This window comes from Lissotriton vulgaris, chromosome 3_1, assembly GCF_964263255.1.
Source record: "Lissotriton vulgaris chromosome 3_1, aLisVul1.2, whole genome shotgun sequence".
NCBI lineage: Eukaryota > Metazoa > Chordata > Amphibia > Caudata > Salamandridae > Lissotriton > Lissotriton vulgaris.
The window spans coordinates 1,040,684,314-1,040,709,214 of record NC_141689.1 but is presented as its reverse complement, the minus strand read 5'-3'; the positions used below and the strand labels follow the sequence as shown (position 1 = coordinate 1,040,709,214).

Sequence of the window (24,901 nt, the reverse complement as noted above, 5' to 3'; positions counted from 1 at the left end):
ATTGACATGAGTCATAAGGCTTGGATCCCTTTAAGTAATGTCACAAGGGCTGGCAGTGTCTGCAGGCCAGGGTCTGCTTTCATGCATCGCTTCGATTACTTGTTGTTTAGGTCACCTTAAGTGGCTTCTTTTCTGAAAGGTTGGCTTTACCTTGAGACCCTCGCCTGGCTTTCACATTTTTTCTTACCCATTCAGACAGGTCCTCCATACTTTCCTTTCCCTCTTGCCCAGAGTGGCCTGGTTATTTCACATGGCCTGGTTTATATCTCTTCTAACTTCTTTCCTGCCTCTCATTCCACCAAGGTGGAAAACAGACTGAATACAAGGTGTGCATTCTTTTACTTCTCTGACGAGAGAGACTGTGACAAACTAGCCTTTTTATGTGAGGTTCTCATAGGTATCAAGAAGGGTATGCCTTGGCCAAGAAGGTCCAGATGAAGGGCGTTTGTGCCGACTCCAAAGCTCTCACCAGAGAGTTCCTGATGCTAACATCTGCTGAGCAGCCATGTGGTCACCTTTTCGTATATTTGGTAAACAGTACTGCCTCACAGCCCTAGCACAGAGTGCCTAGGCAGTACTATATGACTTCCTTAGTTAATTGGCACTACTGATACCCACTTACTGTAGCTTTTACATTGGGACACATTCTTAAAGTGAGAAATCTGCACGAAGAGGTACTCATCACAAGTGAATGTTACCTTTGGTAAAGGTATTTCTTGTGGACACAAACTTTCTGTAGATTCCTCACTTCGTTCCTCTCCTGATAAGTCAGTGCTGTATATGATACGATTCCAAGATATGCAAATGTCTTATCTGCTGGTATTGTCACTGTTCTTGATGCTCTCAGTAGCTCACTGAAGCATCTGGAACTAACATCAGCATACAGGTTTGCACCTTTAATATGCTACTGGTGCCTTGACTGGTAGGTATAGTCGCACTGCACCTCCTTCAGGGCCAGACTGGAAACCAAAACCGGCCCTGGGAAAGTGCTCGGCCGTCCCCCGGAGGTTTGGGGTGCGGTTGAGCTGGTTACCAGGACAGGTTTTGGACGATTTTGTTACAGGGGCATCTATTGCAGCTATGCTTCAAAAGCGGCCCTGTAACAAAAACGGCCGCCCAGGGGCCCAAAACCAGCCCTCACCCTGGCGGCCCACCGGGGAAATACCCGGATTCAGCTATGGCCAGTCCGGACCTGACCATCTTGTGTTGTTTCAGAACTGCTGTTGGGGCAAGCTTCTCCCAACATGTCTGATGCCTAGGGAATATTCATAAAGTGATGAATATGCAGTAAGATTATGTATCCACCAGAAATATTGTTACAAAGGGAAGAAACTTCTATGACACTGCTCTGCCCTATCTCTGTGAATCCCTAGGGGAGTGGTGTGTACTGTTAAGGCCCCTCTACCACAAGATAAAGTACAAAACAAGAGTGTCCCACAAGACCTTCATTTTACTCTATGTCTCAGCAATGTTTCAGTGTATCCTAGGCACTATCTGTTCAAATTCTTCCATCGGGACATTTACTCTCAGTATTTAAATATTATCTGAACATGACTATACCAATAAAGTGAGATAATATCACCCAATATCTCCCCCAGCATTGCACAGTGAGAATACTCAATTTGCACACTCTGTGTGGTTATTTTTTCTCCACTGCTGAGGAGGGGTGATATTGCTGGAGGCACACATGTTATTACCTCAAGGAAGGCCTTCATATGCCCACTGTAACACTCATTTGTGACCATTTATCAGCCACTGTGTGACTGCTGCATTATTCAGTGTGGGGCCTATATACAAACTGCATTTTGTAATACTTTTAGTTTTACTAAAATAGTTCTACTAACATACTACAACATGGAATCTACTAACTTGCATGTGAAGTGCAAGCCTAATGCCTGTGTTTTTTATGTGTAGAGATCTCTACATATGTGTGTATGTTTTAGTAGTAAATGTGGGAAGGACTGGGGAGTGTTGGAAAATTGGAAATACTTCCTGCTGAATGGAAGGGGCTAAGAGAGGATTAAGGAGGGGTTGACGGAGAGGTAGGCACCGACCCATAAAAGACTAATCCCATTTCTATTCACAAACTTCATGTTTATATTTGCTGCAGCCACAAATGACCCCAAACTGTAGTAAATGTACTCCAGCTCACACCTGGAGTACGTCCAACACCACGCATATCCAAACACTGGTATACAACACACTCCAAAAGAAAATAATGGATGCAGGGACTTAAATAAAAGCCCATAGGATCTGCGGCTAATTTAAAGCAACTTATTTTAATTTGGTTAAAAAAAAAGAAATATTTCATTTAATGGTATACATAAATAAAACATACTTAGTTGATTATAAAAGGTTAAACTTTGTTTTAATTTAAAATGAGTATAACTTTACTTTACAAAAATGAAATTAAATTCAACAAATTCTGTCAGTAACTTAATATGTTTTAACTACATAAAAATAGATATATTTGATACATTAGGGTGGAAATTGTCTTACTCAAATCTTAGTAAAATGATTTTAATTTAACATTTTCAAAATAAATATAGATTTAAAAAATACATTAAATAATGCTCTGGCTCTTTTATTTTGTACTAAATTTGAAATAAATATTTTAATTTAATTTGCATTAGGATTTAAATGAAAATATTTAACTAATTTCTCTTAAGTATAATAAACTTTTAAAGTTTTCCTTATGCATTCCCTTAGAAAGATCTCCGGCTACGTGTAAACAGTCGACCCTTTTGAGTAACGTTACTACTTTTGTCTGTTCACCATTTATTTACGAGTGCAAAGTTACTCAAAAGTATAAGGATAAATGTACTTGCAGTAAACCTACATGTGTAAGTGTATCTATATAAATAGGGTCTTCCTTTATGTTTGTCCAGAGTTTACATATGCTTGTCGCGCTTCTCGCCTTTTAAAAGCTTTAAATTTAAGACGACACAAATACATGCATCTACCAGTAGATGGCATCAAAGCACAACTATTCAGAACTCCGGGACTAAATTTCGCATGCATGTCCGAGTCCACGTGAATGCGCTGCACGGATTCGCTCTGATATTCAGGACAGTGAGTGCAAAAATTCAGGACTACGGGTCAAAATTCAGGACAGAAGGTCAGAATTCAGGACTCAAATTCGGGACAAAGGGTACGTTTTGCATACATATCAGAGGAAGTCGCGCAGTAGTAGTACATAAGTGCAGTAGACAACCAACACAAGCACAAGTCAAAACAAGTTTATTTTAGGTTGCTAGAACATTGCACTCACTGCCTATGCTGAGTGGAACACCTGCGTTTGCCTATTCAAAGAAAAAGATCAAAGCTGAAGGCTTCTCAGACCTTACATGCCCCCTCTCCCCCACTGAAAAAAAAGACACCTGATCTGAAATGCCGTCACTGGGCAGAGAGGCCCATTATCATTCTATATGCGATAATTAGGTCAACATACAGAATGATAATGGGCCTAATAGCAGTCTGTGCCAGGGCGGGGAGGGGCTGCTGCAGGCCACAGATCACAGCAGGAGTGTGAGCTGCCCCCTGCAGTGAGAGTTACAGGCTGCTTGCAGGGGGCAGCTCATGCCAATGTCTGAAATTACGGACAAAAGGCGTCCGTGAAAGAAACCCTTACGAACAACGATCAAGAGGCCCACATTACGGGCAGTCCATGAAATTTATGGACGGTTGGTCACCCTAGTTACTACAGAGACATTAAAGATAGTGGCGGAAGGCACACTGAACAAATAGAGTAAGTGGGAGGTGGAAATTAATATGGGTGGATCGCGAGCAGTAGACGAATAAGAGACAGAGAGATAGACACATAGCGTGAGACAGCCGGGTAGAGAGAAACAGAGAGGCAGTCAGAAGAACACAGACCAGAGGAGCACTGTTCGCTAGAACGGAAATTGTATTTATGTGTTAGGATGGGAGGAACTGGTTGGCTCATAGATTACCTTAGCTCAGAGGTCTTCAAACTTTTGTAGGTTGAGCCCCCAGCTCAATTTTTTTTAGATGTTGGGCCCCCCCACCACCTGACAGAAATTTCTAGAATCTAGTACACTACATAATCGACCGCCACGCGCATATCACGGGTCATATCCGATAAATAATGTTCAACACAATAAGAGTGTTTTGTAAACTGCAGGTTTGTGAGTGGGTGTGGTGAAATGACAGAGGCTTATTACACAGCTCAAAACACACTTTTCCAAGATAAAATGTACACAAATTGTTTTTACTAGGATGCTTTGTTTTGACATGACATCGATTAATAATAACACCACCAACATAAATGTGACCGGTGTGCCGGCTTTTAGCCACATAGACGGTCAATCTGTGGATGGATTTTTGCTACTGCCATCCTCAGGTTGTGCTCCACATCCAGTCTTGATCGAACTTAGTCTTTAATACCGCTAGTGCTGAGAACCCAATCTCACATAAATAGGACGAGCTGAAAGGCAAGAGAGTTTTGATAGCAGTTTCTCTCAAAGCTGAATATTCTGCAGACATTTTTAGCCAAAACAGTGACTGTAAGTAAGACTGTGTTATCAGATTTTTCGAGCACTCCCTAGCTCAGAGTTAGTACACGAGACCCAATTCTTATCTAGAAACCATTAACAAACGTTTTAAGCAGCATTATAATAGGATACTTGCCCACCAACTAGTTATGGATCCGAAGACAAAGGTGAAAGTCCACAGAGAGGGCGCTGAACGAACACCTAATTGAGATTTCCTTAGTGGTACGATAAGTTGCTTGCCTGCAGCAGTGGGGGGTTTAGGACACGTTGGGTTTATGTTTAAAAAAAAATAGAACTGATAATAAATTAAATGTGTTGCCTATTTTACTTCACAGCAATGTTGTCTGACAGACTTTTGTGGTGGCAGGTACATGTTAAGGATTTTGGGTGCCCTGGGCCAATACTATTTTGGGGGCCCCTGTTCAGAACACCTTTGAGATTAAACGATTCACTTTCAGCTCTGTAATACCCTCTTTAGCCAAGCTACTAACGGTGCACAGGCGGTATGGTCGACATTCTAAAAGTGTTTACTTCTAATATTCAGAGATAGTGATGTGTGTTTTCACTATTGTAACAAAGTAGCAGCCCACTCATTTTACAGAGAATAATATCTGTGATATCCTCCAATTTCTCATATGTGAGGACCCGTTTTGATCTAAAATAAACTTTTTTTATGGTTGTTGCATAAAACAAAAACATTTCTCTGCAAATAGTAATAGACTCTCTCACATCAATCACATTAAAAAGAAATGAAACAAAGCGGTATTTAAAAGAATCTGTTTAGGAATTATTCCAGGCTACCAGGGCAAAGACAAAGATGTCTCTATCAAGTGGCCCCCTGAACGGCTAGTTTGGAGTGCATATAAATGTGTCCTTTTGTAATTTAGGAAGAAAACCTAGATGGGGCACGACATGCTCATACTTGTGTACAGGGGCGTAACTAGACCCAAACTTCGAGTGGGGGCGAACACTCCCAGCCAGGGCTGGCCTCAGCACTGATCACACAAAGTGGAATGGTCTGTTTTGGCGCCCCCTCCCCTATTTCCTCCTCATCCATAAATTTCCTCACTACCACTCACCAACAATGCACCTCATCTGTCTACAGCACCTTTCTGGCAAACATTTAATTTTTTATAGCACTACTTCTTGTTTACTCACACTCAGTTCTTTGATCTGTATGGTACACGTTCATTATAGCAGGCACATTAAACCTCTGGGCTGTGTGGGTGGCAGGAGTTCCCATGTGAGTGCAGGGTGAGCCATGCAGAAGTGTGAGAGTAGGGTAAAAGGAGTGACTGCAGGGTGAGTGAGGTGACCATATGAATTTGGGTGCGGATGTAAGTGCATAGTGGGACGAATGAATGGATGGTTAGTGATGGGCTTATTTGAGTGAGATTGCAGATTGAGCAGTAAGGGGGACAGGTGAGTGAAGTGTCACATGAGTGCAGGGTGAGTAGTGTGCTTGTGTGACTGCAGGGTGAGGTACAGGGTGAACAGCGCAAGTGCATTGTGAGTGCAGAGTGATCACTGAGTACAGGGTAAGCTGGTGAATGGTATGAGTGCATCGGGATCAGTGTGAGGGCATTGTGATCGCTGTGAGTACAGGGTGAGTATGAAAGTGAAGGGCGAGAATGAGGAACGAGGACTCTTGAAGTAACTCACCAGGTTATTGACGGCAGCCTAGGGTTTCAGATATGTTAAACTATTGCTATTATGGCATTAACCAGGGATCAGGGTGGAGGAAATAAATGTGCTGATCTTACAACACACTTCCAGTTTTATGATTAGGGTTGCCAGCTCATTATTTTGATGTCCCAGGCAGTACAAAAAAATAAACAGTCACCTAAAGCTGTATTGTCTGCACTTGTGTGTGCATACCTTGATCAGTAAATATAAACAGAAACACTTTTAATTGTGTTCTAGGGCTGCCTGAATGATCCATGACTGATAATAAAATGGAACAAAGACCGAAAAGTCACATTACAAATGTATGCCTACTTCTTTATAAATATATTTAGTGTCAATACAATCAATTTGCAGGCTGTTTAAACAACACATGGCTGGCTGGTATTTTTCTTTTGGCAACTTGAAGCCCTATGGGGGTTGCGCGCCTGCCTGTGTAACTTTAAAAGAAACTTTGTCTCCTTTTGCTAAGAGCTAACCCTCCAAGGACGGGGTTAAACGTGTAGTGTAGAAATGCTTCAGCTGCAATGGGAGGCAGGATGTCTCCTCTGCTAAAACTTAAAGCAAGGAACAGACAGTCATTTCAGCTGCAGTGGGAGGCAAGGAGTCTCCTCTGCTATGAAATCAAACGTGAAGGAACAGGACTGTGTGTTTTTTTTTTGCTTTTGTTTATAGCAGGAGACTCCCTGCCTCCCACTGCCGCTGAAGCATTTCAGCTCTAAGAATTAGCCCCCCTCCTGGGACAGTTAACTCTGCTCTTTACATGATGAAAGCATGGGCACATCGTTCCCATTTGAAATGGGTGAAGACTTGCAATGCATGACAGTAAAAGACCAACAAAGGGAAGATCATAGTGTGGAGTGCGCGCCCCCCCTGAGATGGTGTCGCGCCCCACAGATTGAAGAACTCTGCCTTAACTGCTAGCTTACACAAGAAGTGGGAGGAGCTGGTTTAGTCCCAGAATTCCTCGTTTGGAAGTGGGGAGAGAACTTGTTGATTACCTATAGCAAGGTACAGGCTTGAGCAGTGGGGAAGATGGTCTATTGCATCACCGTGTGTCATACTGAGTCTGGTGGATTAGTGAACTAATGCGCCCACTGTAGGGGACTGTGTTTGACCTCATGGTCACAAATTAAAATCCAGACGGGTCCATGCAGCCTTTCATCCACCTGAGATCCATAAAATGAGTACCATTGATTTGAGTAACAATTAACATCTGTTATTCACCGCTGAGATGCACTTGGGTGAACGTGCGCTTTACAAATACACGTCCTGTGCGATGTGATGCAGGAACCTGTGCCTAGTGGAGTGACCAGGTGTTCATCTTTGGGGAGTGGGCAACAAGGAACCAGCACCGTTGTGTGCATTTGGCAGCTTTTCGGGAAAGGTGCTGCCAATGCTCTGATTTGATTTGAGGAGGCCATTTTGGCAATAAACTACTTTATGGGACTCAAGGAACCTGCTTCAGCATTGTACGAATTCTTTGGTGTGTCATTTGAATTTCTCATTACAATAAACGCTCAAGAATGTTTGTTCAAGGAAATATAAATCTAAAGAATGTTAAGGGAAAAGATATCCAGCTTCACAAGTAGTTACATGTTATCATGATATTTATAGTGGAAACTCATGTTCTTCTGAGGATTGCTCCTGCCATTTGTGAGGGATTCCTTTGTGTAGAGTTCTCAGATACAACACATATAAGCTGTTCCATAAAGCTTGTAATACAATGAGGTGAGTTTAGCGCAAGCAGGCGTCTGAAGACAGGGTATCTAATCCTTAATAGAAGAGTGCTCCAAAATTGGCCTGCTTGAGCCGTGGATACTCTGCCCAGGACTGGCATTTCTTTTAGTAGGTTTGAATATTACAGACCAGCTGACCTCAGGACTCTCTCTCATTGGAAGTCACGAGGCAAATCTCCCAGATTTGAATGAGGCCCTCACTGATATCTTAATGGGCACCTGGTCAAAGGCCTCTTCTTGCCACTGGTGGATACGCAGGCAGGTGGCTAGAGTATACAGACTGTCAGCGGATGTCCCTGATTTCCTCACTAAAGATCCTACTCCAAAGAGTATAATTGCTCATACTTCAACCAGCAAAGTGAACCCCATTTCATTCCCCATGATTTCCCCCAGATAGGGAGTTAAAGGGGATTGAGGCAACTTGGAAACGCACATTCTCTTTAACCAGCCTAGCTGTGAGATTGGCCAAAGTAGTCTGCTTATTAGGCTGATATGTGCCTGCCCTCTGAGACATTGCCAGGAAGATCTTGCAAGCCTTCCAGAAGACCATTGGGACACACTGCCTCAGACCATTCAGGATGGTCACGATGCGGCCAAACATGTGGTTCGTGCTGGTCTTGATTCTACTGATTGCCTTGGTTGAACGGTTGGCACCACCGTGGTGCTTCATCAGCATGCATAGATTCTCTCCTCCAGTATTCTCTATATACTTATAAGCCTCTCTCATGGATATGTTTTTCGATGGCTCATGCCTGTTTCAGAAAAAAAGCAGATTCTGTTTTGCAACATTTCATAGACAGCAGAGCCACAGCACACTCCCTGAATGACTTGACTTGTGCCAAGCAGTTTCTTCACCAGTTAGGACATTCTGAGACTAGTCTAGGGGCTGGCATATAGGTAACTTCAGTCTCCCCACCCATGGCTACAGTCACCCCACTCTTTTCAAGGACCGGGACATGGATCTGAAAGGCAACATGTAGACATATAAAGACATTACAGCTCTTCCCCTGCAGCAACTGCTACCAAGGCAGTTCAGCTTGCCATTAGTGGCACACAACCATCCTGTGGCAGGTAGGATCCAGCATTTTCTCCTAGGATGGCGATCCATCACTTTTGACAGATGAGTCCTTCAAGTTGTTCAGCATGGCTATGCCCCAACCTTTCTTTCTGCTCTGGCATCTCTTCCCCCGACATCAGAGCGAATCTCAGATCTCAGAGAAACACCTGTCCATTCTGTTGTAAGAGGTGTGAGTTTTACTTTTCAAAGGAACCATCAAATTATTTCTAGACTTGGAAATAATGGATGGTTGCTTCTCTCTCTATTTACATGTGCTGAACAAGGGTGAGGGCTTTCGGTTCATTTTATTTTTTTTCCTCTGAATGCTTTCCTGTAGGAGGGAAAGTTCAAAATATGCACGCTAGCCCAGATTCTGTCTACCCTAGATCCAAGCAACTGGATGGTGTCTTTGCACTTGCGGGACGCGTAAATTCATATACCCGTCCTGAAGTCCCACCGATGTAACCTGTGGTTCAAGGTAGGTCAGGAGCATTTTTAATTTGTAGTGCTCCTCCTCAGCCTCACTAGTGCCCCTCAAGTGTTCGCTAAAGGGATAGTGGTGCCGCCAACCATCTTCGGAGGTCGGGATTACCAGTTTCCCCCCCCCCCCCCCAATGACCGGCTGTTAATGATAGCTCGCCACAGTCAGTCATACCTCCTGACATCATTGGAGTTCACAGTCACCGAACCGAAGTAGCATTTGACTCCTTTGTAGGGTCTTTCTTTCATTGTAACTGTCCTAGATATGGTAGCGGTCTGAGCCTTCCTTCTATTACAGTGAGTTCTGTTCATTAGGGCTGTAATCCTGATATTTCAGCCTCTATCTTGGATCTCTGAGAGAGCAGCTCTGAGGCTTCTTTTCCTTTTAGCCTGCTGCATCCTCCTTGTTGATTTTGCCATGTGGCATATGTGGGCTCTGTAATGGAATCTGAAGTTAGAATGGGCCCAACACCAAGGATACTTATCAGAGGCCATTCATTTTTGGAGGGGACTGCATACAATCTGCAGTGGTGGCTGCTTCACCGCATTTGAACCAGAGGCAGGCCACTCTCCCTTCAGCACCCAGAGCTATTGGAGGTAATTGATTCATCACTGCTGGGTTGGTGAGATGATCTGGGGGAGGTAAAAATCAAAGGACTGTGGTCTCCGGCAGTATCCCAGCACCTTATCAAGTAGTTGGAGTTGCAGGCACTTTGTCTGGCATTGAAGACCCTCCTGCCATCCATCAAACGAGGGCTAATGCAGGTTCTCACGGCCAACACCACTTTCATGTGGTTCTGCTACTTGCGGGGCAGAGTGGGTTCCTGTGCCAAAAGCCTCTGCACATCTAGAGTTGGTGGGAGCATCAGGGCATTTCCACGATTGTGATCCACTTGGTGGTATCCTTTGATGCCATAGCGGACAAGCTCAGCTGGCTATGACTGGGTAATTGCAAATGATCCCTGTTAAATAGGTATAATCCGGCTGTGGGGAGAACCCAGTTGAGTCCTTTTTGCCACAGATGAAAACGCGCAATGTCAAATGTTTTTCATGTTTGAGGTTTGGGAAAGAAACTTACTAGGAAATGCTTACAAGCTGGAATGAAACATGGGACCCTGTACACCTTCCGCCTCTGCCTTTCTGCCCAGATTCTTGAAATAGATCAGGAGTGACTGGGGCAAAGTCATCCTAGTGGCTGCAGATTGAGTCAGGCAAATGTGGTACCCAGTACTTCTGGGCATGAGCATCTGCCCTCAAAGCTGACTTCCACTTCAAGAGGATCTTCTTTAGCAGCAGCATGGAAGGGTCTTTCACCTGAACCTGTGCAACCAACTCCTACATGTGCAGCTTGTACATTTATCATAACTAAGACAATCCCCTTTTTGTAGAGAAGGCGGTGCAGACGAGGACCCTGTTCAGTTGGACATTTCTCTGCATTTAGATTTGCTATACTCTGGCCCAGAAGCAGCCTCTTGAAAATCTGAGAGTTCATTCCACCAGAGCCAAGGCTGCTACTGGTGTGTTGGCATGTAAAGTGCCTGTTCTTCATATTTTCTAGGCTATTTCAATGATGTCAGTGCACAAATTCACCAAGCGTTCCTGTCTTGACTGACAGCCAGGTCCGGAGAAAAGGGCATTTTTCCCTTTCTGTCCAGCAGAACTTTTGAGCCCACTCCACTGACCCTCTACCTTGAGATAATACTGTTCTGGAATATATTCTAAGGCAATGAACCTGCAGTTAAAGGTATCCATCACAAGCAAAAGTTACTTACTTTCTGGAACACTCTTTCTGGTGGATACTCTAACCGCAGATTCCTAACTATTATCCTTCCTCCCAATTCTTTCAAATGGCCTCTTTTTAAAATCTAAAAGATCCCAAGTTAGAAATCTGCGTCCTGGTACCACCAACTGTTCGTGCTCCAGTTCTGAGGGCACAGAAGGAGATAAGCAAGAAACTGACTACAGCATACAGGATTGGTGCTTCTATGCAGCTCTTTTTCTTTCCTTCTGTGGTGGTATGGACCCATTGCGGAGACGTACTGCCACCTAGCAGTATACAAGGTCATTGCTATGAAAGCTTTCCTGATCCAGTTTGACATCTGGGGAGTTCTCTAAAGTGAAGAATTTGTGGTGAGATGGAGTATCCACCAGAAAGAATGTTGCTGTTCAGCTCAGTAAAATGTGTTCCTCTACTGACCTCAAACAGCAACACACAAATGTAAGGATCATCGAAGAATTGTTCAGGGCAATCTGTGGACAGGAGCAAGGCTTGTATCAGTCAATTCAATGTAACCCAGACCGCACCACTGCATCTACTTTACAGCCCCTCCCCATGACTTGCCAACAGTTTTCCATTTAAATCCTGTAGTTGACAACCCGAGCAGGAGTTCATTAATAGTAATGTGGTGCCCCAGTAACATGCAGAACCTGGGGAATTACAGCAGCATAGAGACAAAGGTTTTGCAATGAAAGGAGTAATTACTTTCTATGAGTAAAGTATGTCCACACAGTTTTAGGACTATCAATGAATGATACGTAAAAACACACTAGTGACAAACATTACAAATGACAACAACACTGTTTACTTGAAAAATATGAATAGTAGATATATTGGAAAGTCATATAACATATCTGCCAACACATCGAAGGACCAGACTACATACAGGCTGTGAACAATGTTTGTGACACATATAAATGTGCCTCATAAATAACACAGGTGCTAACACAATAGACAATGAAAAACATTCAACACAGTAGACATATATGACGAAATTTCGTTTGTGTCTAAATACAATAGATGACCCTACAGAGACTTGATTTTCATCCTATCATGAGCATGTCTATTTGGGCGTGGTACGCTTATTCATATCACGTTGACGTATCGACCCCCAGAGAACGAGTGTGGTTAGGCAACATCACCATGGGGTCTTCATCAGGACTAGAAACACGATAGTGTACAGCCTGCATGGTAAGGAAATTGTATACTTAGTGTCAGTGTGTTTAAATAAGCTAACACCGTTGTGCACGGTGAGCAATACAGAATTAGTCTCACCTGCTGTGCAAGTTTCTCAAGAAAGAAGCAATCCGCGTGTTATCTTCTTTACCTGCGTTGTGAGAAATAACAAATGCTTACAAGAATGCACAAGGTGGAGTCCAAACACTATGGCCTTTGGGTAATCATGGTTGGTGAAAAGGTCAATTACTGAAAAAACTCCGTACCTTACTGTGCGGATGGAAAATTCTAATCCGCTTTGATTATCTTGAAGGAGCAATGAAGGAGCCAAATCTGTGCTTCCTCTATAGGGGGTCTCCTTTATATGAAATGAAATGAAAATGGATTTTTAGAGCGCGAATTGCTGCCCTGAGGCGTCCAAGCGCTAGAGGAACCAGATGGAAGTATGAATGAGGATAGCAGACTGGGAGGAGGGGGGTGGGGCTGAATTGTTTAAGGGGATTTGAACAGATGTGTTTTTAATTGTTTGCGGAAGGAGGCGAGGTCAGGGTTTGATCTCAGATGAAAAGGAAGGGAGTTCCAGATCTTAGAGGCGTTGAAGGTGAACATCCTTCCGCCTGATCTTGTCCTTTTAATTCTGGGGACTGTTGCCATAAAAGCCTGGCTAGAGCGCAAGTCTCTGCCTGGACGATATTGACTAACTAGGCTACGCGTGATTTGGGGCCCGAGTCCCAGAAGGCCTGGTGGGCAATGCACATTGCTTTGAAAGTGACCCTCTTGCGTACTGGAAGCCAGTGAAGGCTGGTCAGTGCCTCACTGACTGGGGTTCTGCGAGGGATTTGCAGTAAGGTACGGGCAGCACAGTTTTGTACCAGTTGTAGTCTCTTCAATGTGTACTCTGGGGCACCCAGATAGAGGGCGTTGTTAGAGTCCAGTCGTGACTGTATTATGCCCTGTATGGCTGTTTGCTTTGCCTCCATTGGGAGCAGAGGAAGAACTTTCTTCAATGTCCTGAGTAGTCCAAAGCAGGTGGCGGAAAGCTTTGTGGCCTGAGTGTTAAGAGAGAGATTCCTGTCCAGCTATACCCCTAGGCTTTTGATGTTTTCTTTCGGAGCCGGGGGGGGGGGGGCCTAGACAGGTGGGCCATAATGAATTGAAGAAGGTCGGATCAGCCGGGCCCAGGAGCATAAGCTCCATTTTGTCACCGTTGAGCTTTAGTGATGACAGAGTCATCCAGGCCTTCACCTCCTCCAAGCATTTTGTTAGTCCACCTGAAAGTGGATGTTGAGCCTCCTGCGCTAGAGAGACCATCAGCTGGGTATCGTCCGCATAGGAGATGATCTTAACTCCATACGGACGAACTACCTCAGCCAGTGGCCTCATGTAGATATTAAAAAGCGCGGGGCTTAGAGAGGAGCCCTGGGGGACTCCACACTTCAGGGGTATGCTGGAGGAGACTGTCTGTCCGTCAAACACCTGGAACGACCTGTTGCTTAGGAAGGATTTTAACCAGAGCCAGGCCTTGTCCACAATGCCGACGCTTGAAAGGCGGTTCAGTAAGGTGTTATGACTGATTGTGTCGAACGCCGCGCTGAGATCAAGGAGGATCATTGCCACTGATCCTCCTTGATCAAGAATTTTCCTGGACTCCTCGATGACCATTAGGAGGGCGGACTCTGTTCCGTGCTTAGGCCTGAACCCTGTCTGGGTAGGGTCCAACAGCTGGTTATTTTCCAGAAAGCTAACCAGCTGGAGATTGATATACTTCTCCGCGATTTTGCTCACCCAGGGAAGTAGTGAGATCGGACGATAGTTGGCAAAGTCCGATGGATCTAGGTTTGGCTTTTTTATCAGTGCTCGGACCATTGCCTGTTTCCAGGCAGGAGGGACAATGCCAGAAGCAATGGAGGCATTCAGAAGGTTCTTGATGATAGGTAGGACCGTCTGAGATGCGAGTAACATGGCCTCTGGAGGTGCCGGGTCGGTTGGGGAGCCGGATTTTACTTTCCGAGCCATGGATTCTACCACTTCCAGATCCATGCAGGGAAAATGGTCAAGTGTGGGTGAGGAGACTAGCCCAAGGTCTGACCCCCTGATGGTAACCTGAACTATCGGAGAAGTAGTGCAGAGAGGGAAGGAAGTGTATATTTTATTTACTTTGGCCGAGAAAAATTCCGCCAAGTCGTTGCATTGGGAGACAGATTTTTCCTCATATACACTAGGGGGGGGGGGGGGGGAGGTGGTTTTGTCCGTTTTTGCAAGGTTTGGAAGATTTCCCTGGATTTATATTTTGAAGCTAGGATCTTGTCAGAGAAGTATGCTGTTTGAGCAGCTTTTATTTCCTCTTTATATGCTTTTATTTCTTCCCGATATCGAATTTTTTCCTCCGTGGAATAGTTTGAGCGCCATTTTCTTTCTACTTTTCGGCATTGGCGCTTTTTGTTCCTGAGGGCTTCTGAATACCATGGTGCTGTTTTGTGGGAGCGTTTTACCGTAGATTTCTTAAGAGGGAGGATAGTTTCGAGGGAGTGCAGAATCCAATTTTCGTACTCCTGATTTGCCAGACAAGGATCTTCGTTATTAGGGGGGAAGTTCTTCCATTAGTTTATTTGTCCATCCGTCCACTTGTATCCGTGCCCAGGATCTAGCATGTCTTGTCATAATGTTACCGGGATGGGTTTCTGGGTGGACCAGGTGAAGGGCACCAAAAAATGGTCAGTCCAGGGGAGGGGGAGTGGGGACTCAACTACGAACTCCACGCAGTTACTAAAGACTGGATCTAAGAGGTGTCCTTTCACATGTGTTGAGGTATTTACTCGTTGAGTGAGTTGTAGTGCGGCCAGGTCGTCGGCTAAAGTAGTAGCCGTAGGATCCGACGGTGAATCAAAGTGTAAATTAAGGTCGCCTAACACAGTGAAGTTGGCGGCAGTGCTGATGCGTGGCGCCACTATAGCTGGTAAGCAGGTATAAAATTGTTTGGGGGGCCAGGTGGGCGATATATCAAGGTGCCCGAGAAGCAGTGGTTGGGGGAAAGCTCCAGCGAGAAAGCTATGCTTTCACAATCTGGGATATTTTCCACGGAGAGTCTGCAGCGATATTGATCTTTGAATATGATTGCTAGTCCTCCCCCTCTGCCGTCTGGGCGGTCTTGACGAGTGATTTGATAACCAGAGGGGAGGGATGCTACCAGATCAGGGTCGGAGTCAGACGTTAACCATGTTTCCGTAAGAAACACTGCGTCCGGCCTGCGTTCCTCCAGTAGGAGGAATATTTCCACCTTATGTTTAGGAAGGGATCTACAGTTTAAAAGGAGCATGCAGTATTCATGCTTTAAGGGTTTGCTCTGCCATGTGGTGAGAGGGGCGTTACATTTTGGACAAGTGGCTGGAAGGGACATTGTATCAAGACAGTACCTTAAACAGTCATGTCCCACGGGCCTCAAGCCGTGAAGAGCGTCTGTGCTGTAGGCTATGGTCTGTTTAGCCTGAGATGTAAGGGGTATGGCCCCTGGCCCGGACTCGGCGCGGACGAGCGCAGATGAGCTTGCCTTATGCGCGCCTTCGGCGCGCATTCGGAGCGCCCGCTGCGCTCGTCCGCTGCGCTTCCTGTATAAACACATATTTATAGGAGGCAGATTGAGGGAGGGGGCGTGGCCTATCCGGTGGGCGTGGCCTGTGTCCTAGTAATGGCGTAAGGTAAACAAACACTCGCCGGTGGCAGCGTATTATTCAGCTGACCTCCGGGGGTTCGTTGCAATGCTGGGTGCTCAGACGGTGAGTGCAGCGATTTTTAAAACACACACAATTTACAGTTTTTTAAAAGAATAGCGTTTCCGCTCTACTCCCGGCTCAAGCCTCAGGAGGTTCCTCAGTTACAGTGGGCAGCGCTAGGATTCAGCGCGCTTTTGTACCAAGTGGCGAGGGAGGGGGCGTGGCCTATCCGGTGGGCGTGGTCAACCAAGATCCTGGTGCACAAAGTGCTTTCTAGGCTCCTTTAGTGGAATCAAAGAAGGTTTCAAAATTAGTTGAATGGATTTATAAAAGCATGTTTAAAACCTCTCCTGATTCCGCTAAAGGAACCTAGGAAGCGGATTTGAATTTGTATTGTGCAGTTCTCAAGAATACAAAAAAGGTACATATAGGGTCATTGAAGTAAGTCAACCACTTAAAACAATTATACCACATGAATTAATCAGCATGAATGCATTAAGATGCTAGCACAAGCTACCAATCCTCTGGCATGTAGCAAGAACATCTAACCAACAGTCCTATGACCTGAAGTGGAGCCAGAACCCAAACTGAGGCCTTGACCTTAGTTATGACCCGTGAACATGTTCCAGGCGGAGCTCAAAGTAGGGGCTCCATCCTAAAAAAACTAATGTAGCACTTGTGGCTGCCCTTAGTCCTTGCTCGTGGCAAACATCTAAAATTGTGCCCGGCACAGAAAGGCGATCCTTTACCTTACAGAGCCATATCCCTTCTTGATGTAGTTGTCAACACATTTAGTCAAGTACTTGTGAGCCACCTGCAAGGCTGGACCTAATGAACTGATTCTCAGATGCAGAAGCAGAATTTAGGGAAAAATGTGGAATGGTCGATTACGCCACTAAACTTAACCTGATATGCCCGAAATACGTTTTATCAAGCAATGCCATTACACCTAACGTTTATAGAGCCTAAATTAGCCTTTGGCCTGTCCAGGGTACACACATTATGGGTTGCACTTCAACAGGGGATTGATAACCCCAGGCTAACTACAATACAGGCCAATCTTTCTACAGCCTCAACACAAAGGTAAAGGAATTGTATGCATCCCAGTCCCGCCTAGTGTCTGTCAGCGATGCATGCTAGCAGATTGTTCCGCCTATTCATAAATCATGCCTATGGCTATTTGGGAGGCCTCAATCTCGATACTTCAAAGCTTTGCAATACAAGGATCCCCTATAGTCTCGTTTGAAGACAACACAGTTTTGCTGCCCTCTCTATTGGCTCAATCTATGTGGAAGCTAATCACTGTTTTCATTGAATACTGTAAGGTAAAAGACCCTGATAATTCATGTTACAAAAACAAGGGTCTTGACCACAAAGCATACCCTTCATCTGAAGAGACCATTCAGTGTTAATAACCAACCTTGAAATGAGCCTGCGACATTTATTATTCAGACAGATACTCCATTGTACACTTTTCTGCACAAAGACAAGCTCCCTTAGCAAAAAGACGACTGCTGCTCCATTTCAAACCAAATAGTTTGTCCTAGTGACGCAGTGCCACTTACAGACTGACCTGGCATCTGGATTCCTACCTCTGGTCTGCCCGATTAAACATCTGCAAGACTAAATGGAATGAAATTAATCCTAAATGGTTGCCCATATTTCGGCACAGAAACCAGCAGAAATTTATGGAATTACATGTCAATTTTATGTTACTTGTTTTCAGACCATATTTATAAAGTATTTTTACAGTGTAGACATTTTGTTGTCATGGAAGGGCCTACAGCAATAAAGTTTGCAGTTACGGAGTTGCATAGTCTTAACTTGTAAAAGTAGACTTTAAAGGTGTTTGTGATTTCGCTGTGTGTACCATAAATAGCTCATAAAACACCACCAATTATGAAGACGAGATAGGAAAAGTGGTTGAATAAAGTAAACACGCATTTAATGTAGCAGAAGCAGGTGAATGTAGATTTTAGTACACATCATGATTTCATTAAATATTTTTACAAGATTTTTAATGAGACTGTTGAATCTAGTTTAGTAAACGGGAGGAGCATGAACAAGCTAGTAGAACCTTTACTTATGTATTTTTACAGACCTTCATATATCTTTTTTTTTTATGGTACTGTATCACATTGCAAAGACCTGGGGCTGTAATATGGAAAGTGTCCTGGGGGCGCAACGGACTTGTGCGCTCACTTTGCGCGCCCCTGGTCACTTTGGTATTAGTAAAAGGGCTGCAGACACTTGTGCGTCCCCTTCAGTAATACAGATAGCACTGAGACACATATAGCGTCAGCTCCATCACCAGTGGGTGCTCCCTCATTTGCATGGGGGGGCACGTCCCATGCAAATGAGTGAATCGCTTTGCCTCTGTGCCCGCGCCATATTTTTGATGCGGGCACAGAGGCAAAGAAGGTGCCAGGAGGCGCACTGACAGTGCACTTCCTTAAAGGTGGCGCACGTCAGTGTGGCCCCTGTTGGCAGCCCTCTAGAGGGGGATAAGAAAGTCCTATGGACCCCTCCAGACATCCACTTGCAGACAGGTGCAGTCACTCACTCCACCCACCTGCAAGGGGATCTCCCTCCCATCTTAAAAGTGCAGGTGAGTTGCTTCCTGCACAGTGAAACACGGAGCTGCCGCTTCAAAAGCGCTCTGTCCTTCACTTGAATGCACTGTTCCCATGCAGCACGACTTTGTGGCTGGCCTGGGCGCAGCGCATTCATGTATTAGGGCACACTTTCCCTTTTTGCACCCGGCACACCTGTTTGAAGGTGCGCCATGGCGCAAACAGTGAATGTATGCCTTATGTTTAGTAGAGTTCCTGGATGGCACAGTAAAATGGTTCCAGGATGACATTTTGATTTTTACCAAGAACCAGGTGGAATATGAAAGGAAATGTGTGTCCGATTAGAAAAAGAATGTTTTTTTTTACTGGTGAAATACATTCTGTGCAATGCGAAGGTTGACTATCTGGGGCATTCCATATCCACTAGTGGTGTCTTTGCAAAACATTGCACAGTGAATGCTATAGGGGAAGTCCCACCACCAAAGAACAAGTTTGTTCAGAATTTTGCAACTCTTATGGAACTTATAAGAAAGCTTCTACGAAAAAGGGGCACAGTACCAATGGGGCGTCGACCAACAAACTGCCCTTGAAAGGGTCAAAGAACAGATTGTATCTGCGCCTACATTAAAACCCTTCTTTCTGGCTAAAAGATGTATAATTACAATGGGTGCCAGTGCATACGGATTTGGTGCTGCCCCCTCCCAAAAAGCTGCGAGTAATGACAGCTGGATGGTGACATATGACTCAAGGACACTGAATGAGGCTGAACACGCAATCCAGGCATTAGAGATAGAACTTCTTGCGTCAGGGCGATTAACCTTTCCAGATATTTAGTAGAAAATTAACATTGCAACCAGATCATAATCCCTTGATATATATTTTGTGCTCAGGGGAGCTTTGAAGACAACAGATATGATTGCGCTGTGTGTGCACTGCAGATTCCCTGTCTCTTTCACCTTGTGCAAGTCGTGAGAACCAAATTGAGCATGATGAGTAAGTGGATATGGTTGCAAACTTTCATGAGGTGTGTGCTGAGGTGGAACACAAAATGACCGAAGTTGTTTGGATCTCATCAAATGATCGGGATTAATCTGTAAAACTTGTCATGCAGTATTGTAACGAAGGAGGGCCCTAAAAACCTAGCCCCTCTTAACACACTTTTCACCACAGTGCTTAGAAATCAGGTGGTTCTCCCCAAAGATAAATGTGTTTTGCCTGAATCTGTGTGGGCTTTGATTTTACAAGTTAGTAATCAAGGCCAGTGGCCACATGGGGCTTCCTTCTTTGAAAAATGTTATCAGGTCAAATATGTGGTGGCCACACATGGAGGCTGACACAAAGCATTATGTCAGGAACTGTGGAGATTGTATGACAAGTACCAAATGCTGCAAGTGTTGCACCCCACCTATGCATCCTGTTCAGTGACCTAAACATCCTGCCAGTTGCGTTTGTGTGTCAATTAATGGTGTACAGTTGAGATCATGTGAGATGGAGTTTTTATAAGCACACAAAATCTCAGAAGTTACTTATTTTTTGTATGATTCACAATGTAACCGCCAAGTTGAACGCTTCAATCGCTATTTTAAAGATACCTTCATCTGGCCACGTCCAAACACAAACCTGTAATCCTAACTGTACAAGAGAGGTTGTGATCCTCCAGGATTTCACCTAACTCAGTGACGGGTGAAAGTCCTTTCCTCTTGTTGAAAGGAAGGCTACCTTTGTCTGGCATTTTTCCTTCATATCTCAGAAATAAATTTTTCCTCAAGGTAAAAAAACAATTGTATTGTTAACTGTCAGAGAATTTCTGATAGAGTTAAATCTTATCAATTGAGGTCTAAGAATTGATAAGACAGGATTTGATATAAAGCATGCTTTCAAGCCCCATGAATGCAGAGTAGGTGCATTGGTGAGAATCAGAATCCCTGGTTACGTTGAGGAAGAATGCTCAAAATGTACAAACCCCTTAACAATTGATGGGATTATGTGGATTTTGAGAACATTAACTATGACACTATAAGTGATTTTATATGTGAGGGTGATAAGAATTCTGTGGAGGTTAGTGAGCCTAGGTCAGAGCAGTCTCTCATTGGTAAGGACACATGATTTGAATGACTACTCTGAAGCAACAGTTGAACCACAAGTAAATTATGAATCAGGAAACAGAACAGAGGCAGCACCAAAGATGAAGTAGCCAGGACCATGTAGTATCAAACGGATCCAGTCGATTGAATCCGTCATGGGGACACCGCTCTGAAAGGAGGCTCTTCAGCAATTTTGGTGGCAGCTTATTATGGTCTGCACATTTACTGTTCTTTGGATACCAGAAATTTTACACTAATCTTTGGAACTTCTTGGACGTATTGTGTCTTTTAAGTATAAACCCTTGACGTGGCTAAAATAGTATCCGGATATCGAAAGTTTGACATAGGCATCTGTACTGTTTGGATCAAACGATTCCATTGACGTCATTTTCGTCGCTTCAAGTTCTGACCAACACCCTTGCCCTGACGAAGCTCCCATGGTTGGGGAGCGAAACGCGTTGGCTGTCCTATAAATGAGAAAATAAAAGAATTTATTTTTGATACTACATGGTCCTGGCTACTTCATCTTTGGTGCTGCCTCTGTTCTGTTTCCTAAGTCTTTGTCTGGATTTCCAGTAGGACCAAACCGCAGCAGGTCCTGGAGGTTATCAGCACAACATCAAATTGGATATTAGAGGGACATCGGAAAATAGAGGTGCTGGCTGCAAGATCCGCTGTGGAACTTTTTTCTTTAAATTATGAATCATCTGATGTTTCCAATTTACAAAAGGTAAAGTCTTCTGCTGGAGATTTAGAACTGCTTCGGTAAGGATTCTGCAGGAATTATGCTATTTTTTTTTCTCTTTTCCATTTTCTCAAAAGGGAAGGATATGTTGTATTTACTTATGTTCAAACCTTCATATACTAAATTATGATTGTACTGTATAGCAATTTTCCTTTACCTTTTCCCCTGCTCCCTCTTTTCCATCCTCCTTCCCTCTCTTGGTATGTCTTTAGAATATTAGGCCCTTAGGCATTCGGTGGTGACAGTTGGAGACGTTATTGGGAATGAGGCTCTTCCCGTATGTATATACTCTTGTCTGTCTTGAAATAAAGCTTGTTACTGTTTTTGATGTTCTGGTCTGATATATGACAAACCTTTTTGTGCGTTATGTCCCTTTTGTGTGTGCTTCCACTTTATGATCAGTCCTGCGAGCATATCAAACTGGCTGAAAGGCTCATAAGCAATATTTAAAAACTTCAAATAAAATAGATAGAAACAACCTCATTAGTTGAATAAAGTTGTTGTGTGAGTTGGGTTGCGATGGACAGTTATAGTGTCTTGAGGTTTAGGATGCCACAAGCTGTACTTGATTAATGTTCTTTCAATGACTTTTTTTTCTCAACTAGATGAAAATCAGAAAACATCTTTTTAGTTCATTGCCACTCTGGATGAAGCATGTATCAGAAGACAAGCTCCAGACCTTTGCAGAGGCTTTTATGATACAGCATTTTGATCCCGAAAGTAGGCTGAAGAACCAGGAGCTCTGTTTGAGCATTGTGGACGGTCTTGTCCAGGCTATGAAGCTTCCTAGTCCACCTCAGTACTGCTGGAGCATCTTATGCAAGACAGCTGAGAAGATTTTTACAGTTCTGCCAAATAAAATTCAGGTAAACAAACATGCAATCAGTTTCTTGGCAATTTGTTTCTCCTTTGCTATGTTTGATTGCCATGCTTCGCAGTAGGATCCTTCTCCTGTCGAAGTTGTTTAAATTATTAAGTACCATATTTCCAATAGCACAATATTTAGACAATTGCTTCTCGACTTTTCTCGATATGTTAGCTGGTGTTTTCTCTACAAATTACGTAAAGTAGGGTGGAGTGATCATGATTTTATCTATCTAAAGAGATAGGAAGGAAAGAGGATGGAGAGGAAACAGTGGAAAGCGGGGGTGGTGTGAGTAGTACTTTAAAAGAAAGCGGAATGACGTAATTTGTGCACATGTAAAGTGCCCCTCCAGCACTGCAATTACACCATTGCATGAGACAATAGGAAGAGCCCACACAGGCGAGCACTTACCTGAATATTGTGTGCATACTTTGTAGATATTAAACTGTAAATATTAAATGCCTTTTAAGGCTATGTAAGCGCTCCACTGTCTTTTTGGAATGTGTAGGCGCTAAGAGCTGAGTTGAAGGGATGTGATAAAGATGAAAGGGCTGAGAGGGAGGTGGGGGGCAGAGAGAGTTATAGCATGTGACAAGGTGTAGTGAAAGCATAGGCAGCTGTTCCTATGCTCATGGCGTTTGGACGCTCGTCTTCAGAGACAGCAATGGAGTTAGTCAGCCCACCACACCCGGAGTTGTTTATGATATAATAATGATAAACTCTGTGTCAGAAAATTAATTTCCCTGGGCCTCTCTCTTTATAATGGGCTGCATTCACATTGTAGCCAGATGTTCAATATAGTTTGCTGTAATGGGGGGAAAACATGGAACAATTCGTTTTAAATGAAGTAATCAGGTGGCATGAAAGTAAATTATGGAGGTGGGTGGTCACAGGTTGCCGTAACACTGCACCAAAGTTCACTTTAACCCAGTGCGTGGTGTGCAAAACACAATAGCAGTGAGAGCCTGGAAGGTCCCAGCTCATGCAACAGCAGGGCCGGGGGGGGGGGGGGGGGGGGTCGAGCAGAAAAGAAGAAAAACAAACAGAGAGGGAAGGGAGGCCCGGTGGGGGGATGGAACTCAAGAATGGTTGAATGAGAGAAACCAGCAAGCGACCTCCCCTTTCATCTCCGCTTTGTCAATGAAGTTTTACTTTGCAGAGCATTAAACCAGCTTTGTATCCATCTTAGGTGGATAAAATAAACATATTTATTAACTTCACTGAGTGACTAAGCACCCAGAGGCCCACCCTATAGTGATTTTTCACAGAGAATACATCGAAAAGATTAAGTCACGTAAATTAATGTATTTCTTCAAATATCAATTGTTTTATATAGATTTAAGTTGTGGGAACTCACATGTCCTTTGAGTGGAGATGAAAGGAGAGGCCGCTCGCTGGTTTAATGCGCTGTTTGCAGAGACTGTTGTTGCAGCACAGTATAGCGTCCTAATCTCCTATTCCTAGATGAACGTAACCTTTCCTCCGCTGCTGGACTGATGAAATTAGCGACACATCGATGAGGAATCTTACTAAAGTGTTAGATGTGATTTTTTATTAAAACTCATGCTATAACTAAGAGAATCAGCTCAGTTAATGAACAAACGTGTGTATTGTGATCATCAGAGCTTTGAGATGGCCACTGGTGCCCCTTTACCCATACTTCAAATGTTGTGTTATCCCACACGCACACTTTTTGCTTCTATCAATACCTGTGACAGAGGCTGGGAGTCCCAGAGAGCCTTAGTGCCCAGCTGAGGGGATGCTTTGAAAGTCCACCCCAGCTCGGCGAGCAGTTTCCACATCCCAGACCCTGCAGAATGAACACGGGAAACATGTTGTGTTCCAAGCAAAGAGGACGTCAAACCGCACACACACACCTTCCTTTTTAAATGGAAAAGTTCTGTTTTTATTTGAAATGTCGATGCTGTTCAACCTGTAGTTTACAGCTAGTGCAATGCATGCCAGTGGCCGGCACCCCACTGTTCTTAAGCAACATGTAACAGGCGGGCACGTGCATTAAAAAAAATTCACGCCTATAACAGGAATAGAGTTGAAAAAAATACATTTCCAACATTCTCGTCACGTCATCATGGAATCACCAATGGGGGTGGGGGAGGGTGTAGGGAAAGTAGGAGGCAGCTGTAGCCCCGGAGAGAGAGCGAAGAGCAGCTGTTTCGAATAAAAACAAGCTGCGAGGGGTGGGAGGTGGTGCTGTTGGACCAGCATGAGAGATTAAGTGAACTGGGAGCAATAGCCAGGAGAAAGTGTACATACACAGTAGTACATTGAAGCAAAACATATGGCCCATAGTGAAATGATTCGTGTAGCAGGGGCAGTCTCCAAGGCGGAACAAAACAGCCCAAAGGGGGAACAAACGTATACTATTGACCATCGAAAACAGAGGAATTTGTAAAGGCAGAAGAAGAACTGATGGACAGCACTGGGTGTGTTTAAAGCCCATAGATTAAATACGACATGTCTCGAAGACAGCACATGCG

General features: G+C 44.1%; 1 protein-coding gene across 1 annotated transcript in view; it reads left to right on the top strand.

Moving 5' to 3' along the window:
- Positions 1–24,901, top strand: part of FOCAD (focadhesin) — a 1,219,893-nt gene that overhangs the window by 1,060,884 nt on the left and 134,108 nt on the right. Inside the window, exon 40 of the mRNA XM_086961452.1 lies at positions 22,144–22,404. Coding sequence (XP_086817578.1) covers positions 22,144–22,404 — 261 coding nt within the window. The remainder of the gene's footprint in view (positions 1–22,143; positions 22,405–24,901) is intronic.